At 37.2% G+C, this 22254-nt stretch overlaps 2 protein-coding genes across 2 annotated transcripts in view; one reads left to right on the forward strand and one right to left on the reverse strand.

Moving 5' to 3' along the window:
* The window catches only part of LOC105388412 (ADAMTS-like protein 4), a 118686-nt gene that overhangs the window by 50767 nt on the left and 45665 nt on the right, over positions 1-22254 (reverse strand). The window contains exons 3-4 of the mRNA XM_048627883.1: positions 21778-21844; positions 18433-18587 (exon numbers count right to left, since the gene is read on the reverse strand). Coding sequence (XP_048483840.1) covers positions 18433-18587; positions 21778-21844 — 222 coding nt within the window. The remainder of the gene's footprint in view (positions 1-18432; positions 18588-21777; positions 21845-22254) is intronic.
* On the forward strand, positions 1139-6793 carry LOC119693311. The gene is made up of 2 exons (XM_038116384.2): positions 1139-1666; positions 6344-6793. The coding sequence occupies exons 1-2, from the start codon at positions 1318-1320 to the stop codon at positions 6604-6606; spliced, it is 612 nt and encodes a 203-aa protein (XP_037972312.2). The 5' UTR covers positions 1139-1317; the 3' UTR covers positions 6607-6793.

Genomic DNA, 22254 nt, shown 5'->3' on the forward strand with positions numbered 1-22254 from the left:
ATTTACTGCATGAACCAACCGGTATGGGGGGTATACTTTTATTATAATTGTTGAAGCACAACACTACGTGTGCGCCCCATCACTAGACGAGTGACGGCGCCCCCCCGCGCCCCGCACCCTCGCAGGCGCAGACGCAGACTACGCGCCGCCATTCTGAGACTGCAAGCCATTCGATCAACATAACCAATATTTCTTTGATTTTGAAAAGCTGATAAAGTCAATATATTTCTTGTAAAACGGATCTCCAACCTAGTTCTCATTGAGTAGATACCTGCGCCAACAAGTTTTCGAGCCGGATACGGGCTTTTTGGAAGATCTGAAGACCAGGCGAGACGAAAATCGGAATCCCGAGGCACGTATCGGCGAGGTCGTTCAAGGGCAAGGTAGAAGATCCACGCGGCACCAATCTGCTATTCGCCGTGAACTCCACGAAAATAATCAAGATACAACATTCTACGGCCAGTCTCGAATCTCAAGAATCACAAGAAAAACCAGAAACCACGACCAGAATCGAAAAACCAGGAAAAGAGGTTACAGTGTGGTATTGCTGTGAGTTCGTTCCAATTTCAATTATCCCCTGTGTGCACAATTCAATTCACTATCTTTTTTCCTAGTAAAAATCACGTAACAATAATAATTATCCCGTTTTAATCATCAATTCATTTTGTTAAAATTACCATTTTGGGTGTCATAATCTAATTATCTCCCATTTCTCCCGTCACCTGTCTATTTTTACACAATCGAAAGCGCATATTATTCATAAATAATCGAATCTATTCCCAATTTTAACCTACGTGTTTGCGTACCCACGTCATTAAATTATTGAAATCCATTTGCATCTGTCAATCCATTCAAGTTTATTCAGTTCAAAGGCCATATTTGTTTCAATGAACAGCTGTTTTCCCCAACACAGTGTATATTTTTAACAAATTGCATATTTTTTCTCGTTTTTTAACATATTGTTTTTATCTCATACATTCCAGTGAATCCGTCAGCATCGCTGTCGCGCAGGTGGTGCGTGCGCCGAACCGCCTCTAACCGGTTACGCAAGCTGAGGTGGCTTCGATGTTTGCATTGCTTGCGTGAGCTCTTCTGCTGACCCATAGTAGCTGCCTGTTAAAATTTAAGTATAGCTTCATACACTTCGAGCTTGTTTCACTATTTTCACAAATTTTACTTTATAAACAAAGTGTAAAACAGCTATAAACATTGATCGAATGGATTGCAGTCTCAGAATCATCTGAGAGACTTGGGCACCAGTTATCTTAGCTTAACTTCATTTCTTAGCCTACTCCATTAAGTCGCAACTCATTAAACATGGATATTAAATCATTAAAAAGGTCAAGAGCATCATTTAAATCAAAGCTTACAATATTTAAAACTTATTTAGACACGCTTTTGCCTTGTAAAGAGCTAAATAACTTGCAAATTCGAGAATTAACTATTAGAGCTAGCAAAATACAAGAAATGTACAATGAATATGATTCAACTCAAACTGAAATAGAAAATTTATCTGAAATTCCAGGTGACGAATATTTAGAACGGGAGAGCTTCGAAACCAGCTACTTCAGCACAGTAGCTGCCGCGCAGGAGGCGCTCGATAAGCACACGGCGGCTTCTGCGGCGCGGGACAATCAGTCGGTAACGGGTTCTAGTGCATTCTCAGGTGGGCCAAACCTTAAATTACCTACAATTAATTTACCGACATTTTCTGGTCACTATCAGGACTGGTTAGAATACCATGACACATACAAGTCACTAATACACACAAACACTTCAATACCAAAAATCCATAAATTTCACTATTTGCGGAACACTTTAAAGGAAAGTGCTTCTATAATCATAAAATCATTAGAGTTTTCAGCAGAAAACTATGATGTTGCATGGGATTTGCTGTGTGATCGATACAATAATGATAGAATTCTAGTAAACAATCACATACAAGCTTTGTTTAACATACAACCAGTTGTTCAAGAATCCTCAAAGGCGTTACGTAGCACAATAGATAGCATTAATAAAAATCTAAGAGCCTTGAAAACACTTAATTTACCTACAGAACACTGGGACATTCTCATCATCCACATGGTGACTAGTAAGCTGGATTCACACACAATGCGTGACTGGGAAACAGAACGCAATCATATAAAGTCTATACCTACTTTAGAAGAATTCAACTCATTTCTCAAAAACCGCGCAGACTTACTAGAGACCATGGAGGAAGCACAATCACAAAAACACACACGCAGACACAGCGACATCTCTCACAATCGTCCAAAAACTTTTGTCGTAAATCATAACCAAACACAAAAACAATCACAATATAATTGCCCTGTTTGTAAAAATAATCATTCCATTTACCAATGTCTAAAATTCAAATCAATGCCTATCGAGGCACGCATTGAAAAGGTAAATAAATTAAACCTTTGCACTAATTGTTTACGGAGTGGTCATGACGAACAACGTTGTAGATTGAGTTCATGTAGGTATTGCACAAAACGACACAATACAATGTTACATAAAACGGATTCTGCATCTACACAATCACAAACACAAACAAAATCAAGTAGCTCGCAGTCCCCCTGCCATGGGTCAAGTGACTGTGTTGTCTTACCGTCCATAGCAGGGCAAAATCAATCACAAATACCACAGAGTAGTCAGAACAGTATGGTAGTACAGTCAGACAACATTACATTGTCCTCTACTCATAACAGTCAAGTTCTACTTTCAACTGCAATCATAAACATAACCGATCACCACGGTAACAATCACAAAATTCGTGCACTTCTAGATAACGGCAGCACGTCTAGTTTTATTACAGAAAAAATACAAAAACAGTTGCAAATACCCAGTTATTCAACTTCAATTTCAGTACAAGGGCTAAATAAACAGTCTTCAAAAATAACACAAAGATGTGACGTGACTATATCGTCACTCACCAATAGTGGTTATACAACAAACGTCAATTGTTTCGTTGTTCCACAAATCACCCAGTTGATACCTACTACAAGAATAAATTGCGAGGCTCTCAATATTCCTTCGCACATCAAACTAGCAGATCCGACGTTCTCAGTTCCTGCGGAAGTGCATATGCTGTTAGGCGCGGATTTGTTTTGGGCGGTCCTATCTAACAACCGCATCAATCTAGGCAAAAATAAACCAACCTTAGTTGAAACAACACTAGGGTGGATAGTTTCAGGATCTATACAAGTTCCTTATTCTAAACACAACAAAATGCAATCCTATAATACAGTCCACTGTCATTTTCTAAATAACATTGAGCTTGAGGAAAAACTCAATAAATTCTTTGAATTTGAATCAGTTTCCACCACTCAACAATCCCGAACTAAAGGTGAGAGTGAGTGTGAACAAATATTTACACAAACAACCACACGCCACCCAGATGGCAATTTCATTGTTACAATACCATTAAAAGAATCACCTGAATGCTTAGGCGACTCATCACAACAAGCATTAATTCAATTTAAATCATTAGAGCGCAAATTCAATCGCAACAGTGAGTTTAAACAAAAATACACAGATTTTATTGAAGAGTATCAGACCTTAGGTCATATGTCAGAAAACACTAACCCACAAGACGACAAAACTTCATACATAATGCCACATCACGGCATTCTGCGTGAAGATAAACTCACAACAAAGTTGAGAACAGTTTTTAACGCATCGAGTATAACTAGTTCAGGCAAGTCATTTAATGACATTCAGTACATAGGCCCCACTGTACAAGATGATTTATTAAGCATACTGATTAGATTCCGTCAGCATAAGTATGTAGTGTCATCGGACATAGAAAAAATGTACCGACAAATTTATGTAAAGGAGGAACAGCGAAGCTTACAACAAATTTACTGGCGATCAGATCCCAGTGAGCCAATCAAACTATACAAGTTAAATAGGGTCGCGTACGGTACAGCATCCGCGCCATATCTAGCTACCAGATGCCTAATGCAGTTAGGGCAAGAGTGTACAGACAAAAATGTAGGTGAAACAATCTTACATGACTTCTACGTCGACGATTATATCTCAGGTAATGATGACGAGCAAACCCTCATACAAACATGTAAGGGCGTCATACAAACACTACAAGGAGCTCATTTTCAGTTACGAAAATGGCGTTCTAACTCTGCCTCAGTATTAAACTCTCTAGACAATGAAAACAACAATGACGAACTATTATGTCTAAAAAATGACGAGTATGCAAAAACATTAGGTTTACTTTGGGCCTGCACAAAAGATTTATTACTGTTTTCAATAAACAACATCAAACAAAAACACAAAATAAATAAACGCATAATTTTATCAACTATAGCACAAGTATTTGACCCATTAGGATTAATTAATCCTTGTATGTTACAGGCCAAAATTCTCCTACAGAATTTATGGGCGAAAAATGTTGACTGGAACTGTCAGTTACCAGCCGAGGTTGAGTCACAGTGGAACACATTTGTAAAACATTTACCGGAAGTAACCGAAATTCAAATTCCTCGTCGAGTTTTATGTGATTTCTACATCAAGGTAGAATTACATACATTTAGTGATGCTTCTATAAAAGCATATTCAGCTTGCGTATATGTACGCTCACTGTCTAACAATGGCAACGTAAGTGTCCACTTACTGTTGGCAAAAAGTAAAGTTTCTCCTCTAAAACAAAAAATTACTATGCCCAGACTTGAGCTGTGTGGTTCTCTTCTGGCTACTCAGTTAGCAAAAAAGGCAATAGAATCATTACGTCTACATATAGACGCACAGTACTTCTGGTGTGACTCAACTATCGTGCTGAGCTGGATAAAAACATGTAAGCTAAAACTAAAACTATTTGTACTCAACAGAATAAATGAAATCACCAAGAATTCAAACCCTCAGTCATGGAATTATGTTCCCACAGATATGAACCCTGCCGATATAGGGTCAAGGGGTTTAAATGCAGCAAAACTTAAATCATCACTTTTGTGGTGGGGAGGTCCGCACTTCCTACACCAAGCAGATATGCAGTTGCCTACTCAACCGCAAAACACAAATAGTGAGGAATTGCCAGAGATTAAGTTTCAGTGTCATTTATCTACTACTGAACCTCATGAAAATAATTTAGCACTTAACTTTTCTAATATTTGTTTATTACAACGTGTAATAGTACAAATTAAACGTTTTAAACATAACTGTTTCAATCGTAATAACAAAATAGTAGGTCTAATTACAGCATCAGAACTTGAAGACGCTATGCAGGTTTTATGTAAAATAGTGCAGAGTGATATGTTTTGTAAACAAAAATCCATTTTAATTAACAAAAAACCATTGCCGTCTAAAGATAAACTTTTAAGTCTTAATCCCTTTGTTGATGATGCAGGTATAATCAGAGTTGGAGGGAGACTGTCGAACACGAACTACGCCTACGACACAAAACACCCCATCTTACTACATGCATCACATCACATCACTAAACTTTTAGCCCAACACTATCACAAAATACTTTTACATCCAGGGCCACAACTATTATTGGCAACATTACGCCATAAGTTTTGGATTATCAATGGGCGTAATTTAACTAGAAAAGTAACTCATACTTGCATAACTTGTCTTAGATTTTCAGGTAAAACTTACCAACCCATCATGGGTAACCTCCCAAAGCAGAGGCTACAAGCTGACTATCCATTCGCAAACACAGCAGTCGATTATGCGGGACCAATCCTGATAGCGAACAAAAAGGGTCGTGGCAGTCAGCTGAAAAAAGCATACATAGCCATTTTTGTATGTATGGCAGTACGAGCTGTGCACATAGAGCTCGTCACCGACTTAACTTCCCAGGGCTACATGGCCATGCTTAATCGTCTAATTTGCCGCAGGGGCAAGCCAGCCTCCATAACATCCGATAATGCTAAATGTTTTATTGGTACCTTTAATGAATTACCTAAATTTTTGAAACAAAATTCCAATAACATAATTAATGAAGCAGCTAAGATTCAAATTGAATTCAAATTCTCTCCACCATACAGTCCGCACTTCAATGGGTTAGCAGAAGCGTCAGTGAAGTCAGTCAAACATCACCTAAAACGAGTTTTATCAATGACTCACCTAGATTATGAAGAAATGTACACTGTCTTGGTTCAAATAGAGGCAATTCTTAATTCCAGACCCATAACCCCTATTTCATCTGATCCATCTGATCTAGTAGCTCTCACTCCTGCACATTTTCTGATTGGACGAACGCTCACAATGCTACCTGCACCTCAGGTCGACAACGCTCCAATCAACACACTCTCTCGATACAAACGAGTCCAAGCATTGAAAGCACACTTCTGGAATCGCTATTATAAGGAGTATATTTCAGCATTACAGATTCGCAGCAAGTGGCACACCAATCGAGGTCAACTACAGCTTGGGCAGATGGTCCTCATCAAAGATGACCGGCTCCCACCCAACAGATGGCTGCTCGGTCGCATCACAGCCGTCTACCCTGGCACCGACGGCATCAACCGCGTGGCAGACGTCCTCTCCACTTCGGGGACCTTGAGACGGGCTTACAACCGGCTCTGCCCTCTACCCATGACGTTGGACCAGGATACTCCAGCTCCAAGGGGCCCAGCTTGTTGAAGCACAACACTACGTGTGCGCCCCATCACTAGACGAGTGACGGCGCCCCCCCGCGCCCCGCACCCTCGCAGGCGCAGACGCAGACTACGCGCCGCCATTCTGAGACTGCAAGCCATTCGATCAACATAACCAATATTTCTTTGATTTTGAAAAGCTGATAAAGTCAATATATTTCTTGTAAAACGGATCTCCAACCTAGTTCTCATTGAGTAGATACCTGCGCCAACAATAATCATCTAGAATATCTACATATTGAAAAACATAACGGTTGACATCCTACATGAATTATGACAGCTAATAATAATAATATCAGTCTTTAGTTAGTTGGGTAAATATGTAATATACCTAACGTGGACTGTTTTATATGCGTGTCTAACTCTAAAGCTCCCGTAATCTAGTCAACTTGAGTTTAAAATTTCTTCTCTCAGGGTAAATTGAAAGCCATAAAGTACGGTTAGCCGCAAGAGACATGGAGGTCAGTCGGCGCAGCGAGATCAGGCACGGAAGCACATCAGCCAATCAGGGCAGAGCATTGTCGTCTGCACCAATAGATCGGCATCTGATACCTGATAGCTCACGGGGGCATTTTGCTCAGGGGGGTTACACTCTCTAAGACGACGAACGAACAAGAAATGTCACGCAATCTTCACGATTAATACAAGGAGAAGATCCGTGGTTATCGCAGTGCTCCGAAGGTTCGGAAAAATAAAACAGCAGCGATATTTAGGAAGTGACCCCCCAGATGCCAGTGGTATGATATTGTTATTGTTCTTAACTGGGGTGAGGCCTTATTCTAGTCTAGCTTTTACATCAATATCTGATTAAAATGATATTTTCAAGTTTTCCATTAGAATATGGATATTTGTACAGTAGTGTTAATGAAATGGTACCTACTGGGTGGAAGGTAAAGAAACTCATCATTCTGGCTCAACACTCATTTATTTTTGTAAATTTTGATGTACCTACCTACCTACTAAAGTACCTACAACAAGTTCCCTAGTATGGCCGCTACGGGGCGCCACCGACGCTTTGGTCTCGTAATTAAAATAAAATTATCCGGCCATTATTGTAGGATGATTGCTTTCATACCGATATCATTGTATCGATGTACCCAGATTAAAAACAATGTTAGGAACGCATTACACCATCGTAGGAGGTCACACATTCTATAGTTACCCGACTACAAAGCAAAAAGGAGGGTTATGAGTTGTACCTATGTACAAACATTTGAAAAAAAAAATCAGAGGATAGCCGTGGTTATGCTGATTTAGTAGGTACGTACTAAGATTTATTTAGGTAAGGTTAACACCTAGCTATGTAATAGAGTTTCCAAGCTATTTATAATGAATTACCTAATAATATACCGTTTCACACAACATGCTACCATGGGTACTTACCGTTGCATTAATTTACTGCCATGGCCCCAACACATTATTTTAATTATTTACTTACTAAAGGTAAAATTTACCGGTAAGTAATAAAATTAGCTAGGCTGGTCATCCAACACGGCATTAGCATAGTATACTATTTGAATATAGACTCTTACTCGCTTAATGAATTTTGCGACTGCTCAAATTATATTTAACAATCTTAAATCATTTTATCACCTTTTCAATTAAATTATAATTTTTTAAATTATTGGCCTGTTAGGTTATTCTAAATAAGGCTTTTATTTAGAATAACCTAACAGTGGCATTTATATCATCAATTCATCAGTAACGCAATCATGAATGATGAATCTGCATACAAAAACCTTAGTTCTTAATGGACTAGATAAACTATAAACGACTAAAATTATAAAGGTCAAAGTTTGTGAGTGTGTGTGTATTTTTGTTACTTCTTCACATAATATTAATTAAGGGCTAATTTTTCAATAGTCAGATAAAAGTGGTCTGAGGAATAATTATTATGCTGTCGCATCTGAATGTTTGTATTACACAGTGACAGCAACAATTTTAATCCTCAGATAACTTTTATCTGACTATTGAAAAATCAGCCTTTAGTTTTACTATTTCGGAACTATTTTTTAGATTTACGATTCCAAACTATTGTCAGAACAGAATAAACTCACGAGCCAATAACGTCCAAAATAATGGCTGTTTTACCAGATTGTAGAGAATCATCTGTAGAATGCAAAAATGCAATAATTTTTTTTTGCGATTTTGCAAGATATGACGTTTCGAATTGTCATGTGCGATATATGAGACCCACTATATTTGTGTGCTCTGTGTAATGAGCGGAAGCTATCAGGCACGCTCGTAAAGCTCAGCTATATTAAATCAGTTGTAATTCAGGACAAACGGTGGAAATAGCTACGCTAATGTGCTATTTATAATTAAAACGCAATCTTTCTCGTATAGTGTCGATAAGGATAGCTTGTTATGTTACGCTAATACTTATTTCCTATACTAATTATGCGTACATGGGAATTCAATTACTTGACTAATAAGTTAATGCCTACTTAGTTGGCAAATATTAATTTTATTTATGTATCAATTATGCAAACTTTAATACACGTAGGTACTTAGGTACAATTTACAACTAAAATATCCATTTCATATTTAAGCTGTACCTATTCATATCACCTTATTTCACTGGTAAGTAGTACTTAAATAAATATAAGTAACAATATTTCAGTTTATTCCAAATATTTACGTAATAAGTGCGATACCATTTTACCAGACATGCTTTCAAACGAACCGGTCTGGCGGTCACACGAAGCGCCAGTAATGATACACGGTGACTCAGCGAGTCTGCTGCACAGACACACATTTCACAAAGCGTGTAAACAGAAAGATAACAATCGACTATTGGCGAAAGGCTCTAAATTGTACGCCGGTGTCTTCCACTTTGCATAAGAGAGCTTGTGCTTCGGTTGAAAATATCTGTGATCTCCCAAAAGGGAGCGGTGCGGTGACTTTGTATCTTCTTCATAATCAGCCAGTATAGGTTTACAGGCATACATTTCTGTTTACTGACCGTTTGGGTGACAAACCTAAGAGCTTTACGAAGGTTTTCCACCGTGGTGAAAGGATTAGCCAGTCCAGCCGTCCAGGGTGCGCTGGACGTGCACCTTTCGGTCCTACTGATAAAATCATGGTTTTTTATTATTTACAAAAGGTGTAAGCGCAACAAACCACATGCGTCTAACAAGAGTGCTGTCGAAAATCGCTGCTCAGAAGAACATTGTTACGTGTGCAGTGTACACAGTTCAATATTACCTTAATTTGGTGTGGGATCGATGCGGAAAGGCCATTAGAGGTCAGCCGGCCGTATTTATCAGCCTTTGACTTTTCTCTAAGGTGAGCAATAAAATAGTTCAGATTAAAGCTATCATTTAGTTATGCTTTTTGACATAAGTAGGTCCTATGCAATACATAGGTAATAAGACTTCTTGTAATATTTTTCAGGACGAAGATGATGAGTGAATCGTATTTAAACGCAGTGCCTTCGTTCAAACGCAGTGAAGCGTGATCAACAGATGGCGACGTATCAAGAACGAGAACCAGATCAAATCAAGATGGTGATTTATTGAACAAGATCTCTACAGTGCCTAGGCCCTTGATTGAACGTTTCCACGCCTGACTCTCTCCCAAGGTGAAATGTGAAAGTTAACTTGATTGAACCAACGCGAGGCGACGTTCGATTGTCATCTGAGGAACGCATGAAGCTTCGTGCCTAATCGATGATGACAAGTGTGATAGACCCGTCTCCTTGAGTTGATATTGAAACGCAACCTTTGCGGCCTTGTTGGTCGAAATCAAAAGCGATGTACGGCTCATGTGAGAATAAAAGCATCATGCTTTATCTGAAAATATTTTTATACAATTCCTATAAATTCCTCGGAATAAAAATATTGAAGCATCTTTGTAATCGGGCACGTAATTTCAAGTAAATTGCTTGTTATTATGTATAACCTTTTAGGCCGCTGAAGTTTTCTTTTAACCTTTGCCTTTATTACCTTCTTTCAAAACCATTAGCGTCGCTTTATGTGTTCATTTCACTTCATTCACAAGACGGGATCTTCAAAGGATTATACTTACTATTATTTTGTAAATTAATGTTAGGTTATGCCGCTGTCTGCAGTAGACATTGACGTACATTTAACAGCGCAACTTAAAAAGAAAACAAAATACTGCCATTTGGTATTAGAATTTTGTGGGTGGAACTATTTCATTGCTCGCGAGTGTAAATAAGACCATTGAATTAAAGTGTACGAGTATGAACTCCATGAAGCGATGATAGTATCATATACAAAGCGGGATCATTCGTCAAAGTTTGCATTGATCTTGTAGGTACATTGTGTTTATCTGCACTGGTAATAGGCCCGAAGGCTGTTGATGGTCTTTGAATGATGAATAGTTCTCCCCATTACCCCTTGGATCAAGGAAACAGAATGGTCTATGATTATGGCAGATACTATTCATAATAGTCTTCTCAGGACCGATTTTTGTTTAACTATCGCAAACTTGTTTTGTCACAAACTTGAAACAGTTCGTTATGTTGTTTGCACCTATGAATGGATACGGTACCAAACAACCGCACTAACCCATAAACTACCTGTAGGTAATCGTCTATAATTACATATGACGCACACAACACTTGAAATGGTGCGTAAGCAAAATGACATACCTAACACATATTAAATACCTACTACTATGAACTATAATATGTGAGTGACAAATAATTTATTATGTTATGTGAGATGTACGCATCATCCAAAAATATATTTAATATATTATAACATCTGCCACTGATCAACATAAAAAGACATACGTTTTTACCCCTTTTCTTACTAAATACATAACTATATGTACATAATATACTTAATATATTATATACAAAATATATTATAAAATACAGCGAAGCGTGTTTTGAAACTATACAAGGCCAGAACGCACCCATAGTGTACTAGCACTGTATGTTTTCAAGTGAAAAAAAAATAATATTTTACTTGAAAATATACACGATTTGTGCGTACTAATCGCGTATACTTTCAAGTTGGGATTTTCTGAATCGTTCTTGAAAATATACATTGCTATTACGCACATTGCTTGATTGGCGTACTTGTCGCATATAATTTATACCTACATGCTGATTCTGATTTACTTAACTATTAAGGTAAATGTACATGACTATAATTTACTTGTTCTTCCTGTCATACCTATAGAATGTTTATGAATAAAGATGAAAAAGCTCTAATTTGATTGATAAATTGATATTTATAACAATCATACTTGCAAGCAAGAATACTAATCTCTTATTATTTATATGAATTAAGAGAGAATACCTACTACACTCACGAGCAATGAAAAAGTTCCAGTGACGATAGCTCCTGAACGGAAAAGACTAGCTTAATGAAGCCATCGGCAATATAACATTACATTTAACAGCGCATCAAAATATTATAACCAACTAAAAACGTAAATTTTGATCAAATTCTAATCTAAATGTTTTAAAAAATTAAGTCATTTTGTGTTGACTTTTTGCTACTTGGACTAATTCATTGCTCATGAGTGTTGTAGGTATTAACCCTATAGTCAGCCGGCCGTATTTATCAGCCTTTGACTTTTCTCTAAGGTTCTTCTCAGATTAAAGCTATCATTTAGTTATGCTTTTTGACATTAGTAGGTCCTATCCAATACATAGGTAATAAGACTTCTTGTAATATTTTTCAGGACGGAGATGATGAGTGAATCGTATTTAAACGCAGTGCCTTCGTTCAAACGCAGTGAAGCGTGATCAACAGATGGCGACGTATCAAGAACGAGAACCAGATCAAATCAAGATGGTGATTTATTGAACAAGATCTCTACAGTGCCTAGGCCCTTGATTGAACGTTTCCACGCCTGACTCTCTCCCAAGGTGAAATGTGAAAGTTAACTTGATTGAACCAACGCGAGGCGACGTTCGATTGTCATCTGAGGAACGCATGAAGCTTCGTGCCTAATCGATGATGACAAGTGTGATAGACCCGTCTCCTTGAGTTGATATTGAAACGCAACCTTTGCGGCCTTGTTGGTCGAAATCAAAAGCGATGTACGGTTCATGTGAGAATAAAAGCATCATGCTTTATCTGAAAATATTTTTATACAATTCCTATAAATTCCTCGGAATAAAAATATTGAAGCATCTTTGTAATCGGGCACGTAATTTCAAGTAAATTGCTTGTTATTATGTATAACCTTTTAGGCCGCTGAAGTTTTCATTTAACCTTTGCCTTTATTACCTTCTTTCAAAACCATTAGCGTCGCTTTATGTGTTCATTTCACTTCATTCACAAGACGGGATCTTCAAAGGATTATACTTACTATTATTTTGTAAATTAATGTTAGGTACACGCGTTATGCCACCGTCTGCAGTAGGCATTGACGTACATTTAACAGTGCAACTTAAAAAGAAAAAAAAATACCGCCATTTGGTATTAGCATTTTGTGGGTGAACTATTTCATTGCTCGCGAGTGTAAATAAGACCATTGAATTAAAGTGTACGAGTATAAACTCCATAAAGCGATGATAGTATCATCATATACAAAGCGGGATCATTCGTCAAAGTTTGCATTGATCTTGTGGGTACACTGTGTTTATCTGCACTGGTAATAGGCCCGAAGGCTGTTGATGGTCTTTGAATGATGAATAGTTCTCCCCATTACCCCGTGGATCAAGGAAACAGAATGGTCTATGATTAAGGCAGATACTATTCATAATAGTCTTCTCAGGACCGATTTTTGTTTAACTATCGCAAACTTGTTTTGTCACAAACTTGAAACAGTTCGTTATGTTGTTTGCACCTATGAATGGATACGGTACCAAACAACCGCACTAACCCATAAACTACCTGTAGGTAATCGTCTATAATTACATATGACGCACACAACACTTGAAATGGTGCGTAAGCAAAATGACATACCTAACACATATTAAATACCTACTACTATGAACTATAATATGTGAGTGACAAATAATTTATTATGTTATGTGAGATGTACGCATCATCCAAAAATATATTTAATATATTATAACATCTGCCACTGATCAACATAAAAAGACATACGTTTTTACCCCTTTTCTTACTAAATACATAACTATATGTACATAATATACTTAATATATTATATACAAAATATATTATAAAATACAGCGAAGCGTGTTTTGAAACTATACAAGGCCAGAACGCACCCATAGTGTACTAGCACTGTATGTTTTCAAGTGAAAAAAAAATAATATTTTACTTGAAAATATACACGATTTGTGCGTACTAATCGCGTATACTTTCAAGTTGGGATTTTCTGAATCGTTCTTGAAAATATACATTGCTATTACGCACATTGCTTGATTGGCGTACTTGTCGCATATAATTTATACCTACATGCTGATTCTGATTTACTTAACTATTAAGGTAAATGTAATGTAAATACCTATAGAATGTTTATGAATAAAGATGAAAAAGCTCTAATTTGATTGATAAATTGATATTTATAACAATCATACTTGCAAGCAAGAATACTAATCTCTTATTATTTATATGAATTAAGAGAGAATACCTACTACACTCACGAGCAATGAAAAAGTTCCAGTGACGATAGCTCCTGAACGGAAAAGACTAGCTTAATGAAGCCATCGGCAATATAACATTACATTTAACAGCGCATCAAAATATTATAACCAACTAAAAACGTAAATTTTGATCAAATTCTAATCTAAATGTTTTAAAAAATTAAGTCATTTTGTGTTGACTTTTTGCTACTTGGACTAATTCATTGCTCGTGAGTGTTGTAGGTATTAACCCTATAGACCTATTACAAACATATTTTTCATCAAGTTTTGAATTCACCGTAAGTAATTGTCTTTTATGAATTGTTCAACACCCTCTTCTAAGATAATTTTGACTATTAAAAACAGTTTAATTTAAATCAATTTACTTTTAAACTGTACGATGTAAACAAAAAAAAAAAGTTACGAAAACAATGCCAAGTGCGGAATGATGATGCAATGTTTAGAAAGCAATAGACTTATTACTATTTCGCATGAAAGAGAGAGCAACAATTCAAAAGGGCTACCTGGTAACTAATCACGTATAGTTTCAAGTGCTCGCATTGCCGCTTGGCACTTGAAAATATACACGGTTAGTACGCAGTGGTAACTGCTGCAGTATATTTTCAAGCCATAATTTTGGCCCAACTTACTTGAAAATATACGCGATTAGTGCGTAATGGCCTTGTATACTTTCAAGTAAATCATGGCACCATTTTAATTTGAAAATATACGCGAGCAGTCCCAACCTCTGCGTTCTGGCCTTGTATAGTTTCAAAACACGCTACAGCGAATCTTCCTCTCCAAAGTTCCTCAGTCGTGCTCGTGCGGTTCTATACAGTAACTTATGAAGTTATGATACACCGGGTTCAAGATCAAAACTAAAGCTTCAAATAACAGTAGGTACGTACAGATCTAAGGTAAGGCATGGAATCATAACTCTTTGGTCTGTGTTATGGTATGGCCCAGGCTTTTCTAAGGCTGGGCTTTTCTATGGCGTGAGATATTTTGGTCAGCTTATAGGTAGTGGAAATTAAGAAAGTAATACTAATGAAAAAGAAAAAAATCTTTCATGTTAGTACTGATTATGTATGTACCTTTCTACTTAGGTACTTACTACTATTATGAAGTTAAATAGCACGGGTCTACATGATGTCTACGTGTGATGTCTAGACTCTGGACTCCGTTGCCAAGACGGAAGTGTAGATCAAATGCAAGATGAATATTAAACTTTTGTGTTTAAATTGCAAGCTTATTTGACTCTTGTAACTTACATAATAATATTGCTAACAGGTTTCTGACGCACTATTCATTTGTAACCTAAATGTATTTAATGTATTCTTAAATAAATAAATAATAATAATAATAATTTATCTGACTTATTGATTACTTTCTCATTTACTATAAGTTACAAAATAACTGGTTGCAAAGCGCGCCACTATAATATTTTAATCAACTTTAGATGAAATACTCATGGCTTAACTCTCTCGGTGAAAATCTGATTACAGTCAAATCATTTCGGAACTACGAGGACATCGACCGACGTAGATACACTTGTCAAACTAAGAACACCCCTCTTTATAGACTCTAAAATATTTCCCGAACATCCCATACACCTGTTCTAACGTACCAGTCGAAGTACAAAGTAAAGCGGCTTTCATCGGGTCCATACTAAGGCAGCGTTCCCACTACGCCGGACCGGCAGATCTGCCGAAAACCGGCCACCGGACAGAGTGTTCACATTACATCGGATCCCGGAAGAAATTCAGACAGTCCTCAGTTGAATTTGGACCTGCGCGCACAATGGACGACGAAATTGTTGTCAAAAAATCAAATCAAATCAAAATTCTTTATTGTTGTTACTTACAATAGATAATGTTATTACATTGTGGGTCTCTTCTTGTAAGTTTAAAAAACCTGTAGTAGAAGAGCCCCTCCTTCTTGAATGTGCCAATGCCACTTAATACAAGTTTTAAGTATACAAAACAATTTTGATATAGGTACTTATAAAAATATTCAAAACATATTAGGTACTTATTTTATTTTATGAGTTTCTTAAGGTAAAGGTGTGTCAGTATTCGATGTAGATAGTTAACTATATGTGTAGGTATCTACATTATTTTGTGCTCTGTATCGTATACATGAAAAACTTAGTATAATCTATAATATACAATATTAAATATATTGAGTTGTTAATGTTGTGTTGTGGTGGTATCTTAATAGAAGGCAAAATAAAAGAAAACATTGGGTACACCCTATTTTACGGAAAAGATTTTCCATTCTTTTTATTTTACATCCAGGGGCGAGGGGAGCACGAGCGGGGCGAGCGGGGGACAGATACCGGCACAAACTCGTTCACATTACTCCGGGCCCGGTCGTTCTACCGGCAATTCGTAGTGACAAAACGTTCGGTAGAAATGCCGGGCTCGGCAAAAATGCCGGACCCGGGATAATGTGAATAGCTTCATATAAATTGTACAGCCACTAGCTCTTCCGGCAGATTTACCGGCGCGGCAGATCTGCCGGTCCGGCGTAGTGGGAACGCTGCCTAAGTGTCCCAGAAGGCAGTAAATTCCCGGTCTCCCGCGGTGGCCGCTCGTATCCTTTGTAGATGACCCACCGTATCATTAGATATCATTGTGATCTATGATAGACGGTGCGCCTGCGCAGAAGGGTCACTCCAGCTTACAAAATAGCGCTGCTGCTCTATCCCGTTGCATTTAACTTTGATCATACGAGTAAATATCCTTCCACCGTAAGGTTGTCTTATAAAAATCGCTGTAAACAATAACAGCGCCATTTTTGTACATACTCGTATGTGTTAGTATTTACGTAAGTTATTTTCATGTGTGTGTAGAAATAAAGGACATTCTATCTATGTAAATTTTCCGATTTCATGGCAACTCTCTTTGGTTGGTTTTATTGTGAATCGAGAGTAACCCTTCCCTCGGGTCCACGCTACAACTCAATAAATAAACGGTACTGAGGTCCTTTTTTTGAGTTAACACGTTGGATTATGCTTGTGTCGTGTCAATTGAGATCTTTTGTGGTTTTTATGGTGCGTGTAGAAGGATGTAAGGAGAATGTAAGGTGGAATAGGAGGATGTGAGGTGGGTTTGTTGTTTCCGGGTGCTTGTTAGGTTTATTACTTACTTCGTTGAGGAATAAATATGGTTTCTAAAAAACGTTTTAAATTGGTCATCACAAAACTTACAGTTTAAAGCGAAGCTTTAATCAACGTTATTGTAAAATTAATGTCTGTATCCCAAGATTCAACAAAAATAAGAAATGTATAACAAAGCCAAAAGTACCAACCAAGTGTTCTCAACACTTTATCTTACCGTTTCCCAGTATCTTGTCTTCCTGTGTCCGACATAGATATGGTTTCTAAACGAACCAAAGGGCCCACTCTTGCCTGAATAAATATGAAGTTTCCGAACTGCCATACAATCGGTACGTTTAATGCAACGATATAGAGTCGTGGTTCGCGCTACGAAACTTACTTTTTGTGATCTAGAGTGACCCTTTCGGATCAAGATAAATGCGGAAAGATCTTCTTATCAGTAGCCGCTTCCTCCAGGACAAACGTTATGGCCTAATAATACACGTTTTATTAGCTGTTGTTTGGGGTCATTAAGAGATGGGATACAGATTGTATTGGTACTAAAATCAGAGTTCATTGTCTTTTTCTGATTCGTTATCCTTATTAAGTACCGTGTTATGTAAGAAAAAGAAGATAAATAAATATCTAAATGCGTTGTTATACAAAAATATTATTCTTAAGTATGTAATTCTTTCTAATCCTCGTGTTTCATTCTTATTGCCATGCTATTGACCTAGCATATTTAGTTGTACATTTATCAACACTTACTGACTACTGATAATAATAGAAAGAGGCAATATAATCTCACATCTTTCTATGTAATTTTCATCAGATAATGCAGTCACGAAATGGAAATGAAAATGGTCCACTTACAAAATGCCAACACCAAATCTCTGCATTTTCTTTAATATTTCATAAAAAAATTAAACATTATTTACGTGTGTTGGTAATTGCTTGTGAGTGTCTTCTTCTTCTTTGGGTACCATCTTCTATCGGAGGTCAGCAATCATGTGGCTTCTTCTTTCCTTCGAGACTGCTGCTTGGTACAAGGATGTGGTGTCGGTGTTGTATCAGCCTTTTAGATTTTGTACCCAAGATGTTGTTTTTGGACCCGTCTTCGACGGCCTTGAATTTTCCCTTGTAGAAGAAGTTGCAATATGAGTGTATTAAAGAAAGTTCCAAAAACCCACCTAGTAGGGTCGCTGGGCAGGCACTGTCGCTCCTGCACGGCCACGCCGCCGCCGCACGTGCGCGAGCACGCGCTCCACGCGCCCCACGCGCTCCACGCGTACGCCACACGAGTCACATTCGACGTGGAGGGTGTCTTTGAAGCGGGATTGGGGTCCTGGAAATTGGAAAGAAAAAACGGTTGAATTTTGCTGCACTGCTGCTACACGCGGGTCTCCTTCCAATGAAGGAAGTTTTTTAGGCCTAGTTGGTGGACCCCAACACAAGCAAGCTTGTGCTGAGTGAGTTGTCGGGTAAGTGGGCAACCCGACTGTCAGATGTTTTCAAGCTGCCGAAGGCCTCTGACTAGGCTTAACGACTGCTTCCGAAACAACAATACGACGGGTTACCACGAATGAAGTTCCAGAAATGTATTGTATAGTTTTGATATGTAGGTATTGTATAGTATATCATGAATTAATATTATCTGTATAAGAACTAACCAATAAAATTAAGATAGTTTTAAGAACACTGTCACACATTAACACCAGGCAAAACAACAGCGATGACAAAAGGAGGGTGTGGCCACTGACAGGCGTCTGTTAAGTTCTCTGAAGTCAGCTGACACTGGCCCTACCCTTCAAATGTTTGTTGCCATTATAATTGTAAGTGTGACTGTGTGAAACAAAGAAAAAAAAAGAAAAAAAAAAAAAAAGCAAAACAAGAAATGCACAACTGGGGGTTTTTAGTCGGTTAAAGGCCGACACTACCTGGGTCCCCTTCCCAGGTGTCTGTGTAGATTTTCTTCCAGGAGTGCAAAAAAAAAAAAAAAATTAATAATATATAGGTATATATATATAAAAGATAATATATATATATATTATAAGCTTCCACATTGAGTAGTCCCAAGTAACATTTCATTCGAGCTTAGGTTGTAAGAAATGCCTTTAGGTTTTATAAGGGTTGTGAAAAGGTTAATGCTTTGCTATCTGGTCATATTGAGTACTTGAGAATGATTACTAAGTCCTAAAACTAATTGTTTATTAATACAACCTTGTAGCTGCTGATAAGAGTTAATATTAACGTTATTTTAACATGTATTTCAGGAGCATATAGTTCTAGGATCTTATAGTTGTCGTAGACTCCTGATTTACTTCTAGAAAAGCTAGCATTAATGCTAAAGTGAGAGCTTAAGGTTAAATTTTTAACCTTGATACAACCATAAAGTTATGGAATATTTAAATTACTTATAAGTATTTTTTAAAACCTATCTTAAACCTTTAGGTTGATAAGAGTTGTCTAGGCAAACAAATTAGGACTACTTGGTGAAAACCAAAAGCATTAAGCACTGGCTATGAGCTAAAGGCATGATTTAAGTCCTACAAGAATATTTTAAAGCTTTAGAGGCATCCTCAAAATATGTTTAATGCTTTTTAGTAATTTCCTAACGGCCGCCATATTTTTTCACTGAAATAAAAAAAAAACTTACCAAAAAGACACATTTTAATTAATAAGGGAAAATTCAGTAGCGTTTCCTATACTATTCCAAATATATGTTTTTTTATATAGACAGTACTTTTATTTCTAATATAAATTTACACCAAACATAAAATTTTATCTATTTTTTTTTAATTAAAATATCTTCAAATTTATCATTTACAAAAGGCCCGTCACTTATACAGAACTATTATCCGAAAGTATCACAATAAAGTGCTAGTCGCACAAGGTTTTCATATTTCCTGACTTCAGCCTAACTACTTACTATATTTTGTATTAATACAACACTTACAAGTTAGCCATTTTGAGTCTTGGAAAGTGTCAGGTAATGGCGCCATTTATTATAATTATTATAAAATCTTACACAGAAACATTTTAAGACCCGAGAGTCCTGGGAAGGCATTACAAATATCCATCAAATATGTTTCAAGAGTTACATCCAGGACTAATTTAGAACTTAAAAGCTGTCTTCCAAGGTTATGTTAACGTTAAATTAAGGTTGTGAAGGTTTTATTTAGGTTCTGTGTAAGTTGTTCAAAAGGTTCTGGGTTTGAGCTATAGGTTTTGCTGTAGCTCTCAGAAAGGTTCTAAAACGTGGGCCCTTTTTGCACTCAGGAGGTTAATATAAGGTTAATATAAGGTTATCGAGCCTTCTAAGTCTCACGAGTTGATTTCCATACAAAGGTTCTAGAACCTTTTCAAAACCTTTTTAAAACCAAAAATGTTACTTGGGGTGAGTAGTTAAAAGATGAAGATAAAAAACAACCAAACTCTCACAATATATTGATCTCTCAAAAAGGCACGGACATAAAGTCTGTGGAGTGATAATAAAACTTAAAAAAAAAAAAAAAAAAAAGTTCCAGAAACAATTAATTTGCCTAAATATAGGATACAGTAAGTTTAGAAAAGGTGGCCTGAATGTTAAAAGCATTTTCTACCAGCCAACAATATACAGGAGGTACAGCATAATTATATAATGTAGAGCATGAACTTGTACTTTATCGTTATTGTATACTTATAATCTGAAACAATAAGCAACATTATTTTATGAGGTGAATGAAAGGTGCCTCCTCTAGAGTGACGAATTAACTGTATACATTATATACCTACATCAGGACTCAGGAGCAACTTGGGCAGTCAGCGACTGACGCCATTCTCACTGGCTAATCCTTTCACCACGCTGACAAACCCCCGACCAGCTCTAGTGTTTATCAGGGACACGCTAAAATCAATAAGCGCCAATCCGTTCCAGTCAACTTTAGCATGTAGACATGAAGACGTATCGAACGGAAATATTTGCCAATATGAAATTAAAAAAAAAGTTTCGACGAATCTACAAAACGGTTCAGTCCGAGTTATAAGAAAACAATTTCGTTCCCATTCCGATCTCGTAATCTTGCTATTCCGATAGCGTCTGCTGCGTATCTGTCATGAACAATATTGCTCCAATGATTGACGATGTCCAGTTCCCCTGCAGACACCTAACTAGGCCTTGACGGGAACTAATCTACAATCTAGCCTGGCCTTTAGCTCATTTGACTAACAAATGCTGTACAGTACACCTCGCAAGACCATTTCTACCAGTAAGCAGCGTTGTGTACGCATTTTTATTTATAACTGTATTCTACAACTAGATTTTAGTCAGTCAATAAAAACAAATATAATAGATGTGGGTCAACTATTTTTCATTATTTTCCAGTAAGTATCATCATCATCAGCCCGTATTAGTCAAATACTATATATAGGTCTCTTCGGAAGCACCACAACGGCAACGCTCTGTCCCCGCCTTCCTCATCCACTACGTAACTACGTAGACCGTCAGCGGGCCGGAGGGCGTCCCAAGTGTATCAACAGTAATGTATTTAGCTCACCGGTCGCCCAACTTCATTACTGGCGAGCTCGTTCAGCAGCGACGCGCGTGCGCAAGCAGCGAGGAATCTGAAACAATAACAACACGCCTTCATTTCCTTTGTTTGTAAACATTGTAAATTTCCCAAATGTCATAGAATTCTGCTCGAGAAACGATATTCACTCGGCGGATACATGAAAGGTTGTTGAAGTTGCAAGCGATAAATCAGAGTTAGCAACAACACACTTTGAACTTGATGAGGATACGGTGTGAGTGAGTAGTAAGTGCGGAAGATATTATTAATATGTTTCTTAAGAACTACACTTTAAGTCCCTAGGACCTGTAAATAATTTGTTACTTTCATAAATATTACTTATATATTTTAAATACCTATACTAAAATATACATACAAAAACAAACTATAACGACACAAGTAGATATGTCCGTATACCTTCTGTACCAAGTTACTTCACAATACATTATGTTAAATACGTCCTCA

This window comes from Plutella xylostella, chromosome 19, assembly GCF_932276165.1.
Source record: "Plutella xylostella chromosome 19, ilPluXylo3.1, whole genome shotgun sequence".
NCBI classification, from domain to species: domain Eukaryota; kingdom Metazoa; phylum Arthropoda; class Insecta; order Lepidoptera; family Plutellidae; genus Plutella; species Plutella xylostella.

What these genes read in the sequence shown, in the direction of transcription:
- LOC119693311 (XM_038116384.2), top strand. Translation starts at nt 1,318, where the DNA reads ATGGATATTAAATCATTAAAAAGGTCAAGAGCATCATTTAAATCAAAG. An exon ending in GGGTTCTAGTGCATTCTCAG is followed by an intron (nt 1,667 to 6,343) that starts GTGGGCCAAACC and finishes AGTATATTTCAG; the next exon opens with CATTACAGATTCGCAGCAAG.